Consider the following 18,283-nt stretch of genomic DNA (forward strand, 5'->3'; position numbering starts at 1 on the left):
TTGCCCAGTCCTTCCCTTCGTGCGGTATCAGTGGGAGATACCAAATACCATCACGCTACATGGATAATAATAGTGACTGTTAGCAGAGCTCCAGACAAGCATCAACGAATCCTGGCACGAGGGGTGGTGATCGGGAAGCGAGCCGTGTAAAAACGTTATACCAAAAAGGAACAAGCGTTTCTCTTGCTTGAGGACCCGACTCACAGACAACACTTCTAACACAAAGTTAAAGGGAAGCAATGCTTTATAAATGAGTTAACAAGGCAGATCGATACAAATGTTCATAACTATTCAACACAGATAATAGAAAAGAAAGCTGTACATAAATTCAGCCTCATTTAACACTCAAACTAAAAATACATCAAGCAAACGAGCAGGGAGCCACCCCAGGAATACCATCCCTAAGAGCTGTCACATGAAACTGGGATTGCTCTGATCCTGAGCGTACTGAGGTCAAATTAATCATTCTTACTGGATTAATTGAGATTTACGTAAGGCCACCATTAGATTTGTTATTTCTCCTTTCAATATTAGTGTACTTCTGGAATTCCTCTTTTAAACAGAAAGACGTGAGATTAACCTACCTGGATTTCCAGAAACACAATCGTTGCCAGGTTTAAACGGAGCCCTCAATTAATGGGGGTTGTCTGCTGCGCTGTCCTCGCTCTTCCGTGGCGATAGCGATGTACTGCTCCCCAGTTAACCTCAAATTCTATTAACTGTGAAGAGCTACGACAGTTCATTTTGAAGATCTGAGAGTAAAATATTGCAATAAATCAGTACATGTGTTATTGCAATTTCCTGCCCATATAAGAAATGTCTTTCTATTAAAAAAACTAATAGTGAGTTAACTCTAACATCTTTTATTAGTTTAAATGTCAAATTTCCCATCAGTATTTATATAAATCACATATACAAAATGTGAATTAAGTCATACTAATTGTGACATGTGTAGACAAAGCAAATCCTACAAGCAATCAAAACAGAAGTGAGATTTGATTGGTTTCTGAAATAGTACTGAAGATGAATGCATTACTAACACCCCAAAAAGCCTCTTTGCTGCTTATCTGAAGGGTTGACAAGTGTATTAGATCATACATTTCTGTGCCTGAACAACTGCAATAGCCTCCAAATAACATATTCAACGTAGATGTGAGAAGAGCAAGTTTATTAATGATATGTTCATATGCCAAGACGACTGAAAATAGGAGGAGGAAATACAAATAACTGGAGCAATAAAGCAAGCAAAACCAAAAAGTCATTATAGCCTGTACATTAGGAAAAAAATCTGAAGCTCAGCAAGAGGGAAAGCACAGGAAATCATATTCTTCTCTTGGTAGTTAGCCTGTGTCAAAGTACAATCCAGACACTTCCCAGCACGCAGTTAATCAGACATGTAACAACATTCAAGATCATTCTGGTATGGATGCAGGGGGGAAAAAACCGAGAGACTCTTATGTTCCCTCAATATATTTAACCATGCGCACAGCAAATGCATCACTATTGCAACTTGTAAGTAAAAAGAGAGTATCAGTGAAGCTATTTTTAAATCGGAATACAAGTCAGGCCATAGAAGTTTTTTATGTGCTGAACCTTCTGACTTTTCTGAAAAATCCATCCTTCCCTCAAGCCAAATTGCATACAGTCTTTCACAAAACTCTTTAGAGCTGTTCTTCCAGTCACAAAGGAATTAATGTTAGAAGGTCACGTTCAACACATGACTTCTTCTCTAGGAGATCTGCAGATGTGAATCTGTTCCTGTTAAACTGTTGGCATGACAGCAGTTGTCCAGCAACACAAACAGCAGTTTTTTACCAGTTATTTCTAGCAAGTGAAGTTGTCCATCTGGTGTTTACTATAATTTTTTGATATTTCTACATTTTAGTTTTAGAAATTACTGCCCAACTTGAATAAGCCTTAATTTTCTTTGCTGTAATGCATGTCATTTCTACACTTTCAGAATAAATTGATTTACAGTACTTTTATTTAGATAGGCTTCCATTTTGACATATTCTCCTAATTGTTTTTATCACGTAAACATTTTAAACTGCATATGAGACAGTTAAGTGCATGTAAGACCTGCATGCAAAGATTATCCTTCCTTCTTCCAGTATAAAAGTTGTTGGATTTTGGCATGTGGAGTTAAGTGAGGCAAAAAACTGAGCAATGATTTACTTAAAGATAATCATGCTTAAATACCATGCGTTTGGATTTCAAAATGGCAGTCGTTTGCTTTAGTAGTACCCAAATATGACTTTCTGAGTGTTCTAATTGTTTCATAACACCTTGCACAAAGCATCCTGAAGTATTTTACACTCGGCAGACATTACAGACCTGTTTTTCTACTTCATTGCATTTAGTGCAGTTATTAATATCTAAGGAAATAAGTTATAAAATGACACTCTTCTGATGTGGTAACTGATTTGGCATCGAACCAGAATAGCAGGATTTGATGCAAGGCCCAGTACCACAGCGCTCAGCTCAGCCACAAACCAAAGAGGCAGTTGTGAAAACTGCCTGATAAATAATAAACAAGCTCATTATCAAACAATGACAGTGTAAGGGATTTGGATGGGACCTTCAGGGGCCCCCTAGCTCAGCTCTCTGCTCCGAACCAGAGGCAAGTGTACCTGTCATTCTGACAGATGTTTGTGCTGCTGTTCCTGGGGACTTCAACTGAAGCATATATAATTTCTCAAGCCATGTATTCCAATCTTTGTATTATTTTTAATGTTTTAGAGATGGCAACCTAAATTGTTCTGGTTACAATTTAGGCCTCTTCTTATCATTCCTGTTGCAGTGGGGGAAATGGATTATTCTCTTTCTCTTCACAACGATGCTTTTACATGCTTGAACACTCCTACTACATCCCCTTCTGTTTTCTCTTTTGGCTAAATGGACTCAGCTTGTCCAGTATTTTCTCACAAGTTATGTTTTCCAGGCCTCAGATCCCAGGAAAAGGGCTGGTCTCTCCACACGAGCCACATCTTTCTGCAAGTACAGTGCCCAAGCTGGATGCAGTACCCTAACTCACGCCTCACCAGTGTGAAACCTCAGGATCGGGTCCCGTTTTGCTATCTACCTGCCCATACACCCAATGTGTTGTGCACATTTATTGGCTCGCACATATTCGATGTTCTCCTTTTTCCAGCTCCCCACCGGTGAGGAAAGGGCTCGACGCTCAGGGACCGACCGCCATCACCTCAGCAGCCCCGTCAGCCCGAAGACACGGCACCTCGGGGCTTTCTCACAGGGCTGGCAGGGCAGCCCCGAGCGACAGCCGGCCTGGCACAGCCCGGGCATCTGCAGGCACCTCCGGCCCGCAGTTCGGGACCCCTTCCCAGCCCCATGTCGCAGGCGGAGGCCCCAGCCCGCGCGGCAGGCGGAGGCGGGTGGGCAAGGTGCGGGCAATGCCTTCACCGGCGCGGGCGGCGCATGCGCGGCCGGCGGGGCCTGGCGGGCAGCGGGGACCAAGCGCGGCGCGCGGCGCGCGGCGGCGGGCGGGCGGCCGCTGGCGGCGGGATGCGATGACATCACCGCGGCGGGACGCGCGCGGGCGGGACGGCGCGGCGCGGCGGAGAGCGTGAGTGGGCCGCTCCGCGCGCCCCGGCGCGGGGGAGGGGCGCGGCGGCGGGGCAGGGCGGCGCGGGGCGCGGCGGCCGGGCAAGATGGCGGCGGGCCAGCCCTCCCTCTCCTCCGCCCCGCGGAGCCCCCCCAAGGACTCCGGGCGGCTCCGGGCCCTCGGCCTTGCCGGGCGGCCCTGCCCTCCGCAGCGCGGGGCCGGGTGAGGGAGTGAGGCTGGTTGCTGCAGGCAACTGGGAAGCCCATGAGGGCGAGCGGGGCCGGCGGGTGTCTGTCAGGCCTTGCCGTGTGAGGGAGCTTGGCTTGGCGCCTTTTTGAGGAGCGGGCTCCGCAGCCCCCGGGCGTCCCCCGCGGCAGCCCCGCCTCACCCTCACGGTGACAGGGGCCTGTCCCGTCCCAGTCAGGCTCTCCCGCATCACTCCTGCCCAAGCCCGCGGTCGTGAGTAACGTCTGTGAGGAATCTTGGAATTGCTCAGTCTGAGGGAGATTCCTGTGCTGGTCCTGAGCCTCGCTGTTACTTTGAGTTGCACAGCTGCGCCTTGTGGTGTGAAAGTTGTGGAAGGACGAGGCACACGTACTGAGAAAACTTATTGTAAACTCTTAACTGCCATAAGGTGTATAAGTATTTTAATTTTAAAAACTGTTAGCTATGTTAATCGTTTAAAGTGGTAGTGTTCCTTTGCTGTCAGAGAGAAAATCATGGTTACAAAAGCTGACAGTACAGTAGGCCTTGCAGCGTACTCAGGGGTAAGGTTTGCCTTTTCTACACGTTTTTCTAAGTACAAGATTCTTGTTTCTAAATAATTTCCAAATGCCCTGCAGCATTAGGAAAATACTTGGGCCCTCAGTTTTTTGCCTCGAATGTATAAGTCAATTTAATGAGCTTTTATTACACTTTGATTATAATCAAGTTCATTTGGCAGGCAAAAGCACAGTTTTTTTCTAAGATACCTCAGTGTTTGAAGACTCGTCGTGCTGGGCCTATCCTGATGTCTGAAGTGAGGCTGAAATAGTCCTGCTTTGTTTTCAAAAACTCAGCATCCTTCAACCAGCTGCTGAATGTTTCAGTTTTCATAAGCTCAGTAGGTTGTCTCAAAGCGTACAAACAAGTGCAAATCTTTACAACTGCCTGTTTGTTGACATAGGTTTTGGCTATTTACTTTTAGAAAAATCAGCGATTTATGAGAAATACAAGATGTAATATGGGACAAGTGAACAGCCCACTTAAAGCATTATCGTTAATGATAAAGATCAACAAAATTTGACTTGGATCTGATTAATCTTGCTCTCTTACCTAATTTCTGATGATTCAGAAGTGTCTTTAACTTCTAGTTAGTGTCTGATTCTTCAGAATCTTCAGATTCTTGAGAAGAACTGTTGCAGGAGAGTGCTTGCACTCTAATCAGTAGCTGGCTAGAATTTATTTCAACCTTGAAGCCAAGGGTTTAATTTTATTTCAGAATTGTTACCACTTTCCTGGAAATTCTTGACCTACAAATATTTAGTCCCGTGCACTTCTGCATTTGTGGCAATGATTCTGTAGTTCAAAACTGGATAAAAGTATTCACTTTCTCAGAGTTGACTTCTACGGGAACCGTCACATCTTTTTTTTTTAAATGAGAACAGAAGCTTTCCATTTTATTTTGCTTCACCACTAATTATCTGATACTGATTTCTTAGTATCTCTCTGATTCATTTTTCTTTTTGAACTAATAACCAACTTGCCGGTTCCTTCTACCACGGGAAATATTATTCTGCTTGCCTTTCACTATTCTAGAGCAGTCCATGCAATTAATTGTTTTAAAGTGCTAATATTCTTTATACTGTTAATTATCTTACTCCATATACATTTACATTTTTCTGTAGGGTCATTCTCTTTTTGTTTTCTTCTTGGGCCTTTGGCTGCTTTTAATAAGGAGCAATGTGAACACTTTACAAATAAAACTATCTTCTGAAAACCTTTCTGTGTTCATCTGATGTCCATGGCATAAATGCTGCTAAGAAGCTGAAAGTAATTTTAGAAGTGGTTTAAGTGAAAATTATTAATTGCATTTGTTTTGACACAGGTATGAAAACTCAATGGGGTCGTCCAAAAATGTAATAAGTGAGCCTGTTGATGTGGAGGAAGGCTATAACATGATGGTAAGACATTCAGCTACTGTAACAGTGTGACAGGATTTTTTTCTACTGCAAGAAAAAGTAATTTTTCATGTTGGGATTCAATGATAAATCGTTTCATTTGTACCTTCTCTGAAAGTATTGGTTCTAGAAACTGAATCAATTTAATTCGTTAACACCATGATGAGAAACCTTGTAGAACTGTCCCATTAAGACCTTTTTTAAGGGTCTGTTTGTTTTCTTTTGTCCAATGTCTAACTTGTGGAGACTAGAATTTTAAGTCAGGCTTTAGTGTCATGATACAAAGTACTTGCAAATTTCAGGTTGAGATACTTCTGCTTTTCTTGTTAGCCTTTCTGGCTTGTGAAAAAAAATGTTAAAAGTATTAAAAAGTCAGTTTGGTGTGGACTAATGCAAAGATCTGCACTTCCATGGGAGTAATGATCTCCAGAAATAAGGATGGAAAAACCTGTCTTGGCAGAAGTTGTGCAGAAAGGAACCTTGGGATTATAGAGGGTCGTAGGTGCAACAGAGAAATTGTGCTTATGTGTTAGGAAGAGTTTGGTCTGCTCTGACCAGGAGACAGGGACTTGGGGACTGGACCAGACCTGCAGAGGTCCCTTCCAGGCTTTGTTCTTTTGTGACTGTGTAAGTTGTGCTAATTTATGTGTGCTATGTCATATGTGTTGTGAGTATATCCTAAGGGATGAAAAGATAATATCATACTGCGAAAAAAAATCCCATACATCATTTTGAGATGATTAAATGGGAGTATTGTGTAAGGAAGATGTGAATTATCTGTCCAGAGTGCTTAGCATTGAGAATCTCTTCATTGAAGTATTTGTATCTGCTTTTGGACATTGTATTTCAAAGACAGACGTGAATCAATTTGAGACAATCTGGAAGAGAAAACTGTAAGTGCTCAGATTCAGAAAACTTGAAATCTGAGCTCTGGAAAATAAGAGAAAAAGATTGAAGGAATAGGGGTAGTAAGCCCAGAAGACGGGAAGACCAATGGAGGATGAAATGGAACATAACAGCATAAAAAATAATAGTCAAGAAAAAAAAATTCCAATGGTTTCCAGGTCCTCTGTGTATGGCAAGAACGAGTGGGCTTATGCTGTAGGAAAGCCAGAGTTAAATACTGCGTAGATTATGCTGCATGAACACTGTCTGTGGGTGGAACATTTGAAAGAAAAGATGCAATAAAGGAAGAAAGATATATTTGTTTACTTATTTCAGTTTTGGCAGTTGGGGATGCCATAGATTAGCTTTACTTTCAGCTAAGGTGAATGTTTGGATCTTTTTTGAAGATTTGAGAATAAATGAATGTAAAATGCAGTCTTTTGGTTCAAGACAGACACATTTCAGAGGCAATTAAGTTAAAATTACTTGCCTCTGTTCTGAAGTAAGCTACCACAAGTATTTACGTTGGGAGTTTAGACAGTAGTTAAAAGTGGTTTTAAACCAGTTATGTGACATGTATGGATCTTTAACTCTTAGATTGATGGTCAGAAAGTGTATTGTTTAGCAACAAGGGAATAAAAACCCAAACCAAACTTGATTCAGCAGAAACAGTCGCTCTTACTAAAAATTGCTAGCGAGAACAGGCAATTAATTATATAGAATAAAGATAAACTAGTACAGATCCTGTTTTTTCACGTGCTTTGCTTGAGTTTCTTTGGACCAAAAGGTATAATTTGCTTTGTTTATTTCATCAGGTTTTCCAAAAGTTCACTTATATAGCTGTGCTGTTTTTTTTTTTCTTTGTTTTCATTGTATTACATGGTATATCTCGAGGTAGGTCTGTGGAGCACTAGATGGCACACTGTGGCTTTGAAACAAGCAATTGAGGACATTAAATACTATTATATAAGCATTGAAGTAAAAGCAGTTTAATTTGTGTTGCGTTTCCTACCACCCTAATAAATGATAGCCACTCATCTGCTAAATTCATTGTTACTGTATTTTCTTTCCAAAGATGTGCTAGTGCTATAAAACAAAGTGGGTGAAGGCTTGAGGCATGTGATGGTAAGAATGAAAAGAGGAAAAACGCATCTTCTGATTAGTGCTATAGAAAATCAGCCTGTTTGTGTGTAAAACAATGTCTAGATTTATGTAACTTCTTTGTGGGTAAGTTTGTCAGTGCTTAATGATAACTTGGTCAGCAGTTTTGTGCTGTCACGGTACACAGATTTAGCATTATAGTATATAACTTGGCTTTGTTTCAAATTATTTTCTGAGGAATAACTTGGTGCATTGAGGAGGGGCAAGATTTTATCTAATTGACATCTGTCACTTGATACAAATATTTCTTAATAGATTTGGTTTCAAATTCTTGCGATGGTGTTTTTTGCAAGTACAAAGAAATATGTTTATTAATTAAACGAAGTCCATCATCAGTGTCTCTCATGCTGTCTTTGAACAGCTGCAGCTTTCTAGTAAATAACAGCTAACTGTAGTTGCCGGGAAATACATTCTAGGTTCTTGTCTTCTCAGTGAGAGAGAGGGGGGCTCTTTATACGTGTTTCAGATGGTTCCGATAAATCTCATGCCTTTCTCCAGATTCTTTTCAGTCAGCTAACAGATGTATTTTGGTCTCATGCAGCTTTTATCTTGAATAATTAGTTCTAATTAAGCCAAGGTAACTAAAACATTTGTGAAGTCTAGTGTGATGCTCTGGCAGCATTGACAGTCAATTAAATGGAGGTGAAAGATGAGTAGGGTAGACATACCCATACTGAGGGCTGGGTAGTAACTCTCATGTCATGCTGATGAATCAATCTTCTTATCATGCAGAAAAATGGCTGGTTGTGAAAATGAATGTGTACACCTGTTTCAGATGTTTGATGAAAAGTTTGGATGGTTTAACCGCATATTGGATGAAATTAACATATCAAATAAAACGTTTATATACGTACATATTTTCCATCCCTGTATTTCTTGTTTTCAGGCTTCTTTCCAACGCTCTAATAGTCATGACAAAGTGAGGAAAATAGTTGCAGAAGAGGGACGTACAGCAAGGAACCTAATTGCCTGGAGTGTTCCCCTGGAAAACAAAGAAGATGATGGTATGTATTCAGCAGTCTTCCCCCAGATTTTTCCTCTTCCATTGCTTTGTCCACTGGAGTTGCTTGTATGGAAACATGTTTCTTGCATAGGGTTTCTCTATAAAAAATTAATGGTTATGTTCAGCATTCATAGTATAATTATAAAGCTTTTTTCCAAAATATACCTTGCCATTGACAAATCACTTGATAAAACCTTCACAGTGGCAGTTTAAAAACTATTTTAATTTGGTCTTTAAGCAACATCTAAGATTATTCTCTCTTACTGATACTGTCAAGATACTTGTGTAATATAATAATGTTATTTTAAAATACTGGACTTTGAAAAGGCTCTTAAAAACTGATCTCTTGTAACTTGGGAATTCAGAATCGTAGAGATGGATTAGAACAATCCAACAAATTGCTTTCTACGCTCTAAAACCAGTTTGGAAGTTTCTTTTGGTATCACTTCAGTCTTTTGTAAACATCTATGAAGAATCTTTAAGGAGGGGGATATGGGGGGCAGTTTTCCATAATGCAGGTCCATAATGCAGAACAGTTTTGTTACTGTTGTAATGTTCTCTTGTGGTATGATGACTTAAGGAGCCAGGAATTGACTTTAACTTTTATACTGCTCAAGCTGTTCCAGATGTCAGAATGCTGTTTTTGAGGACTTCATCTCAAGTATTTTTGTAGCTCACATGTCCCTGTGCAGGTGCTGCTGCTTTTGAGACTTAGGCACGAGTATCTAAAAGTAAATATTTTTTTGTGTTGTGGGGTGGTTGAACACTGGAACAAGTTGCCTAGAGCAACTGTGGGCAATTTTCATCCTTGGACATGCTCAAAACCTGACTGGACATAGTCCTGGGCAGCCTGCTCTAGCTGACCCTGCTTTAAGCTGGGAGGTTGGATTAGATGATCTCTAGAGATTCCTTCCAACCTCAGCTGTTCTGTGGTTCTGCCAGTGGAAAAGATATTTATATGAACAGTTATATCTAAGTTACAAGATAATTAACCCTATGTCTGAAGCAAACTGAAGCAAAGTTTAAGATGTTTGTATGTGGGCATTTATATAGGTTTCATCAAGGAAATTACGTTCGGTTCAGAATGCATAGCTGTACCTGTTGAACAATGACGAGCAGAATGACAGATAACTTACGTTTATCAGCTAAATGTACTAAACCTAATTACAGATGCCTACATTTACAGGCTTTGGTTTCTGGTTCTGACCCTTTTACTGCAGCATTGTCCCACTATCTTAGTACATTTTGTGTAGCAGCAGCAGAAAAACATGTACTGTGAATTTTTATTAGCTACCTGTAGGAAGAGAAAATGGAAATAATTTAAGACTTGAGCATAATCTGACCACGTGGAATGCGTACCTCCCAGCTTTGGATCACAGGCAGCAGCTACTCAGTTTATTGTCGTGACTACGGGGATTTGTAAGGGGCCAGTTCTGTGTTCGTATGGGAGCTTCATTTACATCTGTCTCCAGAAGGTGCATTTATCTATTTGTTAGTCTTACAGTTGCCTGCATATTCTTGAGTGTGTTACTAGATCCATTGATACTGGGATCGTCACGTATGTCATTTAAGTGGGATTAGAATTGGGACCTAAATTATTTATAGATTCTGAATTAGAGTTTTGGGGAAGATAGTAATATAAATGAGTTTATGTGAAAGGAACATAGAATATATTTCTAACAGTATTTTTTAGCTACTTGTGAGTTGATTCAATTTCTATTTAGAGAGTCTCTTATTCTTTAATACTACTTTGCCTGTAATACTATTTTAGAAACTTTCAGGTAAGACTTTTTCCTTAACAATAAGCGAATGTGAGTTGTAGATGAATTTTTGCTCCAAGTCTAACATTTTCTGCCAAAACATGAAGAATGAATGTAAAAGTGAGTTTTTAGCCTTCATTAAATAGTTGTTATATGTGATAATTAAAACCAAGTAGCTACATTCATTTTCTTCTTTTGGTCGTATTAGCACCATTGTAATTTTTAAACTTTTTGTCACTGGAGCTTTCTTCTTTTTAAAATTTCTTCATTAAATCATAGGCTGACCTTTTTGCACAGTACAAAGAATCTGATGATAATTGCCTGATGGAAAATTTCTGTGTGGAAAAGAACTTGTGGCTAATCAAAGTCTGGCAGAGCCAGATCCTTGCTCTCTTGACCCTTGTCTTAGCACAAAGGGTATGTATGTTGGTGTCAGTAAGCTCTGATTCATTTTATGCTGATCTTTCAATATGGGTTTTGTCCCTGAGGAATGATACAGCAATATTATGAATTAGGACAGTTCTAACTCATTCAGGGGTTGCATAAATCAGGCCAAGGTTCAGGTTGCCTGAGCCAATCCTACAACTCTTCTGTACAAAGCAGAATTTTGTCTTTGTGCAGTTTCTTCTGTTCCTAGTGTTCAGAGGTGTGCTTTGGCAGTAACAGCATGTGATTTAACATTTTATGGTAGAGACTGTTACTCATTATGAGGGTGGTTTGTTTGTTTTTTGTTTTTTGTTTTTTTTTTCCTACAGAAACAGTGAGGATATGGGCATTTGCTATTACTAGTGGTAGTGTTATGGAGGGTTGATAAAGTAAAATACTGGATTCATGTTTTCAGTTCATGTATCCTTGCTTTTTCTGTTTCTTTTAAAAATCATGTGCTTGTGTCCTTCTTAACTTTTCCTGTGAAAGACTTGTGTATTTTACGTAGAGGACATGGGTAAAAGAGCAATAATGAAAAGAACTGCAATCAAAACCTTCTAATTCCTTATTGGAAATACATAGTTCCTGTCAATAAGAAGTATTTTCTTAAAAAGGAGAGAGATATCTGGAATGACAGGTAGCACTTCTGCTACGTCTTTTGGAGCAGGATGCACCCTTGTTATGTCAGATCTGAAATTCTAGTTATAAATATAGATTAATGACATGAGAAAATCCACTTCCAGCAAAACATGGTTGCCATGATCTAGAAGAGGTATGACTGTCAATACATTTCAGTTGTTGAAATTAAAGTACTCCTTCACAGAATTCATTAATATGCAGCAGATTCTGTTGGATAGAACAATTAACAGTACGGTTGACTTTGTCCTAGGAGGACGGTCTTATAATTGTAAAAAATTCAGTAGTCTGATATTCTGTCTCCAGAATTAAATTTACATTCTAAACTGATGGCCACCAGTCCCTAATGCAGCCACTTAGATCTTGCCCACCTTGGAAAGCTGTGATCATTTGAATGGAGGACTGCAGAATTTTTTCCTCTGTAATTATTTTATATGCCTAGCGTGAAATTTGAGGCGTTGCATGCAGATGAGCACTACACACAAATTTTATTACAAAATCTAAGCTATGGTGTTGGTAACAGTTGAAATATCTCGGAGGCTTGACATTTAAATGTTAATAGAAGGTAAGGTACCTTTGGAACTTTGAGATGTGTCCAAAAATTGGAAAATCTTGTATTTGTAACTGTTCCCTTCTTATTTCCTATTTGTTTAAAATCATTTGGGCTCTCGCCATATAGAATTCGTTTGTAGGTGAAGCATTTCAGGGTAACTAAACATATTTTATTGGTTGAAAGATACCTGGCACACTTTGGGGAGCCTGCAGTGTGGTCTGCTCCTTTAGCAAGAGCCTGATGGAGTGAACAGGTTTTGCAGTATGTGATGAAAGTCATGAAACTTGGCTCTCTTTGGCCAAGTGAGGAAGCTGTAAAAGTGGTGACTGAAAAGGTTGTGTGTAAGCCCTAGCAACATTGTATCTGATTGTAACTGGCAGGGTATAAGGTGAAGGGAAGGGTGTTCTTTAAGGCTCATAAGTTTCAAACCTTGAATTTCACTGAAATGGACGGGCATGCAGTGTAGTGCTGGTAGGTGAATACGGGGCCATTATATTCTGGATGAGACAGCGACAGTGATTTGTAAAAGTAATTTTGTGCAAAATATATTGCTGCAATTCAGTCTGGAGGTGGAAAAACACGGAGAATTTTGGTTATACCTATGCTTGAAGACAGTAATTTCTCCAGGTCCCTAGCACTGTACGATTAGAATAATCACATCTAATACTGTTATCCAAGCCTCATTTTTGTGAAAATGTTTCTTAAGATTGACAACTGCACCAGCTGGGCTAGTAAGATAGATTCTGGACTACAGACTGGTTGTGTGTGGCAATGGCACTATAATGTAGGCTAACCGTCGTACAGGTTTTGTAGATAACATGGAAAAAGAGAGGTGACAGAAGATTTCTCACGTTGTGTATAGGAACTGGAGGAATACAACAAAATGCTTACCCAGTTGTATCCTGAGATTTATTCAAGGAGATGAAAAGAAATATAATTGAAAATTGTTATCGTTCCTGCTGAAGGTCTGATGATGAACAGTGTCAAAGGCACTGAAACAACATACGCAGTTGATCTCTGCCGTAGTGAGAACAGAAATGAGGGCTGCTATTAATTACTAAATTTAAAGGTGATTCCCTCATTTCTTCTATCAGTACAGCTATCCAAAAGAGAGAGGTGAGAAGGATGATTGTTGAGATTATTCGTATAAAAGATAGATTTTGAAAATAGTTTATCACTGGGTTTTTTTTGGAGATAGCACCTTAGCTTTTGTGAGAGAAAATCTTCACAAATCATAAACTCTGTTTCATATTTAGTTACCAGACAGAGAGGAAATAGACTTCAAGTGTAAAATATGACTGTAGCTCCCTGAATGCTGCAAAACTTTGCTACTTTATATATTTCACATTGGCAACTTCATAGCTAATGAGATTATCATCTTAGGTCACTATTGTTTCCTTAAAATGCAGTAAATTCCTAGCAGATAGTGCCCTTCATCTGTCCCTGAGTTCCTGTGCATCTCACAGCAATGTTAGTATTGCTTACCGGTAGTTGCTGAACATATGCATAACCATTGAGCAGTGCTCTTGTGTGGTCAGTACTTGTGAATATAAGAGGACAAAAGCAGAAAGGAAGACATCTTCTAATAACCAGAGACATTTCTTAGAAGAAAAAGACTAATAAAGTTCGGAAATGTGGCTGCTGCTGAAAGACAAAACTTTTTGGCCCATACACCTTACGAAAAAATCAGTCCTTGCCACACATTAGTTGCTTTTAAGTTTGCAAAACCTGGTGTCTACATAAGTTTTGTTTGCTCTGAGTGTCTGCCTTATATAGAAAGTGCCTGAAAATTTGCTTTTGTCTTTACAGGGGACTTGTTCAGACATTTCCCAGTTCTTAAATGATAGATTAGTATTCTGGTTTCTGTAGAATCTAAAGACACTGCAACTTTTTTATGTGTTCATCTGCTCTTTTTTAATTTTAACATGCACAGTAAAAAAGCTTACAAATATGGGTAAGTTCTGTATGCCATTGCATTCAAAATCGTACCTTTGCAGAATGTAAATCATCTCAGAAGAGAGACTTTGGTGATTGAAGTATTTCAGTTATAATAATTCTGACATGGAACTGATCCTCAGTTTAAGCTTTTTAGTGAATAAGAAGTTTTTATATGTACAGTAGCAGAATCAAATTTTTTCCTGAATGCTACTAAATTGAGTTCAATATATTAATTTGTACCTGTTGTTTCGGCTAGTGTAGCGTTTTAAAAATGAATTATCAAGCAAATGATTTTTAATTTGTTTTAAAATTAAAGGCCTTGTTCCCTGGAATAGCCAGTGATGCAAACCAGCTGTACAACTGCTTGATTAAGAGAGGCTTACAGCTGCTTTACATAACCAGAGCAGTGTAAAACAGCTGGACTCTATTAGGGAGTTTGGCCTAAGAACTGTTAAAAACTCAGCTGGACAATTCTGAAATTCAAGCATGATCTCTATGGTCTAGGAAGGAACTATAATCAACTAGTCGTTTATTTGCTTGGCTTCATCCAGCTAAGTAATCTTGAAACTTTTATGTAGATGTAATCTGTGCTAGAGAGTACTCTTGCCATAGTTAGTATTTTGTCTTACTTACTTACATTTTCGGTAATAGGATCCTGTGATTTTCATGTTGTGCAAGTTAGATACTAAGTTGGAGGAATAAAACTTTTTTTTTTTTTTTTTTTTTAAAATGGCCCCTGAGCAAATCTCAAAGATTAAATGCAAACATGTTCGGTAGGTCTAGGCTAGCACAAATTTATCTATGCAAAGATAGCTCTTAATCAGTTAAGAAATTGCCACCACCACAGCACTGAGACCTGAAATCATCCTTTCTGACTGTGGGAATTTAAACCAATTTTGGAAGCGTAGTTGCTAAAGTCACTTCATATAAGCAGTGGAGGGAGGCAGGTACATTTGAGAAGGCATTTCAGATCTTAAGGGGACTGACTCATGCTCTGTGAATGTTTTTCTCTCTTCCTTTGGCTACCTAAATGTAGGTGAACTAAATCCAGTCCTAAGTTCTGTTTTTCCCCATCTTGGCAGAAAATGCATAAATCGACTGGTAGGTTGTTTGAACAGTTCGAGTAAAACTAAATTATTACATTTGTTTTTCCTAAGAAAGATATTCCTTGTTTTAAATTTGTAATAATATCTGATGGAACAGTCATTCAAGAACAGACTTTTTTTTAATCTATATAGAAAAGTAGTATCATATTTGACAAACGGATTGTAATGATATGATTTTCAGAGTCCTAAGCACGTAAAGGTAGGTTATCTTTGTTGAATGAAGATCTGTAATTCTTGCCTTTCTTTGTAATTTCTTTCATTTTCTCTGTGTTTTGCTTTGGCATTATCCACATTCTGAACTGTGGAATATATACTTGACATGTACAGTTTTCAAACCTCTTAACTCATAAATTGTGCCCGTTTCAGTACATTGCAAGATGGAATATGTGCATTTTAGAATGCTATATCTAATTAAAGTCATTATTGTTGATTAAAACAGTTGCTTCTCCCACAGGAAAATCAAAATGGCAAACTGGGGGAAAAACAAAGAGGGTGACTCAAGGAACACACAAGACTGTAAAACAGGTAACCGCTAGTTTTTTATTTTGGTTATGACATAAAGTTTACAATATAAAAATGTTTTGTGATATCACTGATACATTATTGGCTGAATAATATATATAAAACTGTGCATACATTGTATTTTTAAAGCATACAAGTTTCAAAGTCAAGTATTCAGAAGTTAAAAAATGCCAGAATCTAGGTTATTGTCTTCAGCCTTTACTTTTGGCTCTTCCTAGCCTCTGGATAATGAATTTTTGGTATTAAAAGTTATTTTAAGGAAAGTGCTGTTCAATAAAATGATACAGGATATTCTTCCTATAACCATACTGCTTATACAAAGGCTACCTTTCTGCCCAAGTTCTAATATAAGGAAATGCTTTATTTCCTGACCTCATGTGTTAACGACTGAAGTCAGTACATCCTATTTTGGAAAAAATTAGTCCAAATGAGTAAAATTTCCAAGAGTTACAACTGGAAATCAAGTCCAAATGAGAAGTGTCAAGAAGAAACTGCTGTTACTTTTATTCATGTTTTTTTTCACGTGATTGACAATCTTTATTACATTAATAAAGTAATACCTCAATCTTTCCTCATGTTTAATATTTTTAACAGTTGCTTTTCTTTGATTAATGGATTTAGCCATTAGTGTGGTTTTAGCCATTTAGTATTTTGAGAGTATGTCAGATTTTGATAATATGGCATATGGAAGATGTTATTTTTTGGGAAAAAAAAAAAAAGAACAAATGTTCTGCTTCCATAGAGATGTATTTGCATCTTTAAAACATAGGTGTGTTATTTTCCCAATTTAGTTTAGCAACAATTAACCTTGTATTCTCTCTTCATGGAGCAGTATTTTACAAACACTGTGTATCCTGGTTTTCTTGTTCTGTAAAGGTGGAATTTTATTGGTATAGTTGCGGCGCCCTGTAGGGGTTTACCCTCAGAACCTTTTGGTGTAAGAGTAATGTGCTGCATAGTTTGGGTTCTGTCTGTTTTAGTCACTTGGGATTATGCAAATACTGAGTTGTCAGGAAAATACTTGATTGTTATTCAGTGGCTCTGTGTGGGCTTGCTGTACTAAAACTATATTGTAGAAACATAGTGCATTCCTGGTGGGTACAATTAAGGTTTGAAATGGACTGCCGAGTGTCTGTGCATCTTGGCACTTCAATTTGGCGTTCAGCAGCTTTATTTCTACTGCATTTCAGACACTGGATACTGCTGTAAATTGGTGGCTTTTTTTGTTACTTTTGTTGAGCCTTCCGTTTTCATTTTCCTTTACATATAAATGGGCCACTAATCTCAAGAAAATAAACTTAGCAGAACTCTTTCATATGATCCTATCAACCTCATCTTCCTCTCAGTAGGATGCTGGCAAATCTACATTCAATACATTTTGGCATCCTGAGAATAAATATACACTTCATACTTTCCAGAACTCCAAGACAAGTTGCTGAAACTATTTCGGAGAAAAAAAAAAGAGAATAAGTTTTAATGTAACTTTCATCATCCACACTGAGTTACTTGAGATATAAGAAGGAATATTCCCATGTTTCTTAACTTCAAAGGCCCAAAAGCTTTGCATTTTCTGCAGTTGAAGGTTTGAACTATCACTACAAGTGAGAGAATATGAGCTAGCCCCACTGAATCTTTGCTGTTCTTGGGTGGGTTTTGTTGTTCTGGTGAGGACAAGCTTCAGTGTAGGCTTCCTAGATCATGTGTATATAAACCATCATCACACTTGGGGTAAGCTTGCGTATTATTTGAGGGTAGGGGGGAAGCCAAGGCAAGCTATTTTTTGGTGTGTTTGTAAACACTGTGATTGTTGGGGTTTTTTGGTAATGCGCGATGGTCTGCAAAGTTGTTGAACATGGATTAAATTTTGGCTCAGTGTATTGTCAAAGGCCAAGGGATCCGAGATCACTTAGAAGATTCAAAAGTACTTACATGCAGTTGAGAATGATGTGTAGAACTTTGCAGGATTGGAGCTTTAGAACTCTGCTCAGAAAAACTTAATTCTGTGTCTGTGTGTCTTGTCAGTGGAAAGAGGCTTGTGCTTCCACTATTAACAAGAGGGAAAAATCTGCTGAGAGTTGGTTGGAAGCACTAGGCACAAGGATGTAGGTGGAGTTTATGTGGCTTGGGTATGGCTCCGTCTTGGTGAAGATGTGGGATTGTTGCCTTATCTTTCTTCAGACTACACTGTTAGAAATGTTTTGTCCTATGTCCATATGTTCCCTCTGAATACCAGAGAGAGCGAGAGATGATCATCTCTGGAAATTGAGCTCCACTGTTGCATCCCTCTCAACCTGAGCGTGACACTGAAAAATATGATCTTGTCAAAAGTACATACTTCTAATAAATACTGTTTAATTAAAAGTTCATTCCAAGAAGGATGAATAAGAATAATAAAGCTATAGCTGTACATCAGCACAGAAACTACAGTCTTGGAAAGTCTGCACCTAATGCAACATTTCTTGCTTTTCACAGTGAAAGGTTAGTTAGATTCATTAGAAAATTTACTTAAGATGCTTGCAGGTAAAGATTCTGCTGAAAATATACAGATTAACTCAGAAATCCTGGTAATTTT

General features: G+C 38.7%; 1 protein-coding gene across 2 annotated transcripts in view; it reads left to right on the forward strand.

Annotated features, from left to right (window-relative positions):
* Positions 1-3,506: 3,506 nt before the first annotated feature.
* SCAPER (S-phase cyclin A associated protein in the ER) overlaps positions 3,507-18,283 on the forward strand; it is a 154,559-nt gene continuing 139,782 nt past the window's right edge. For both annotated transcript variants that reach the window (XM_068410027.1, XM_068410028.1), the window contains exons 1-4: positions 3,507-3,583; positions 5,649-5,724; positions 8,654-8,771; positions 15,644-15,714. In XM_068410027.1, the coding sequence (XP_068266128.1) occupies positions 3,528-3,583; positions 5,649-5,724; positions 8,654-8,771; positions 15,644-15,714 (321 nt within the window). In that variant the 5' untranslated portion in view covers positions 3,507-3,527. The remainder of the gene's footprint in view (positions 3,584-5,648; positions 5,725-8,653; positions 8,772-15,643; positions 15,715-18,283) is intronic.

The sequence above is a fragment of the Nyctibius grandis genome, chromosome 11, assembly GCF_013368605.1.
Source record: "Nyctibius grandis isolate bNycGra1 chromosome 11, bNycGra1.pri, whole genome shotgun sequence".
Classification (NCBI taxonomy): Eukaryota; Metazoa; Chordata; class Aves; order Nyctibiiformes; family Nyctibiidae; genus Nyctibius; species Nyctibius grandis.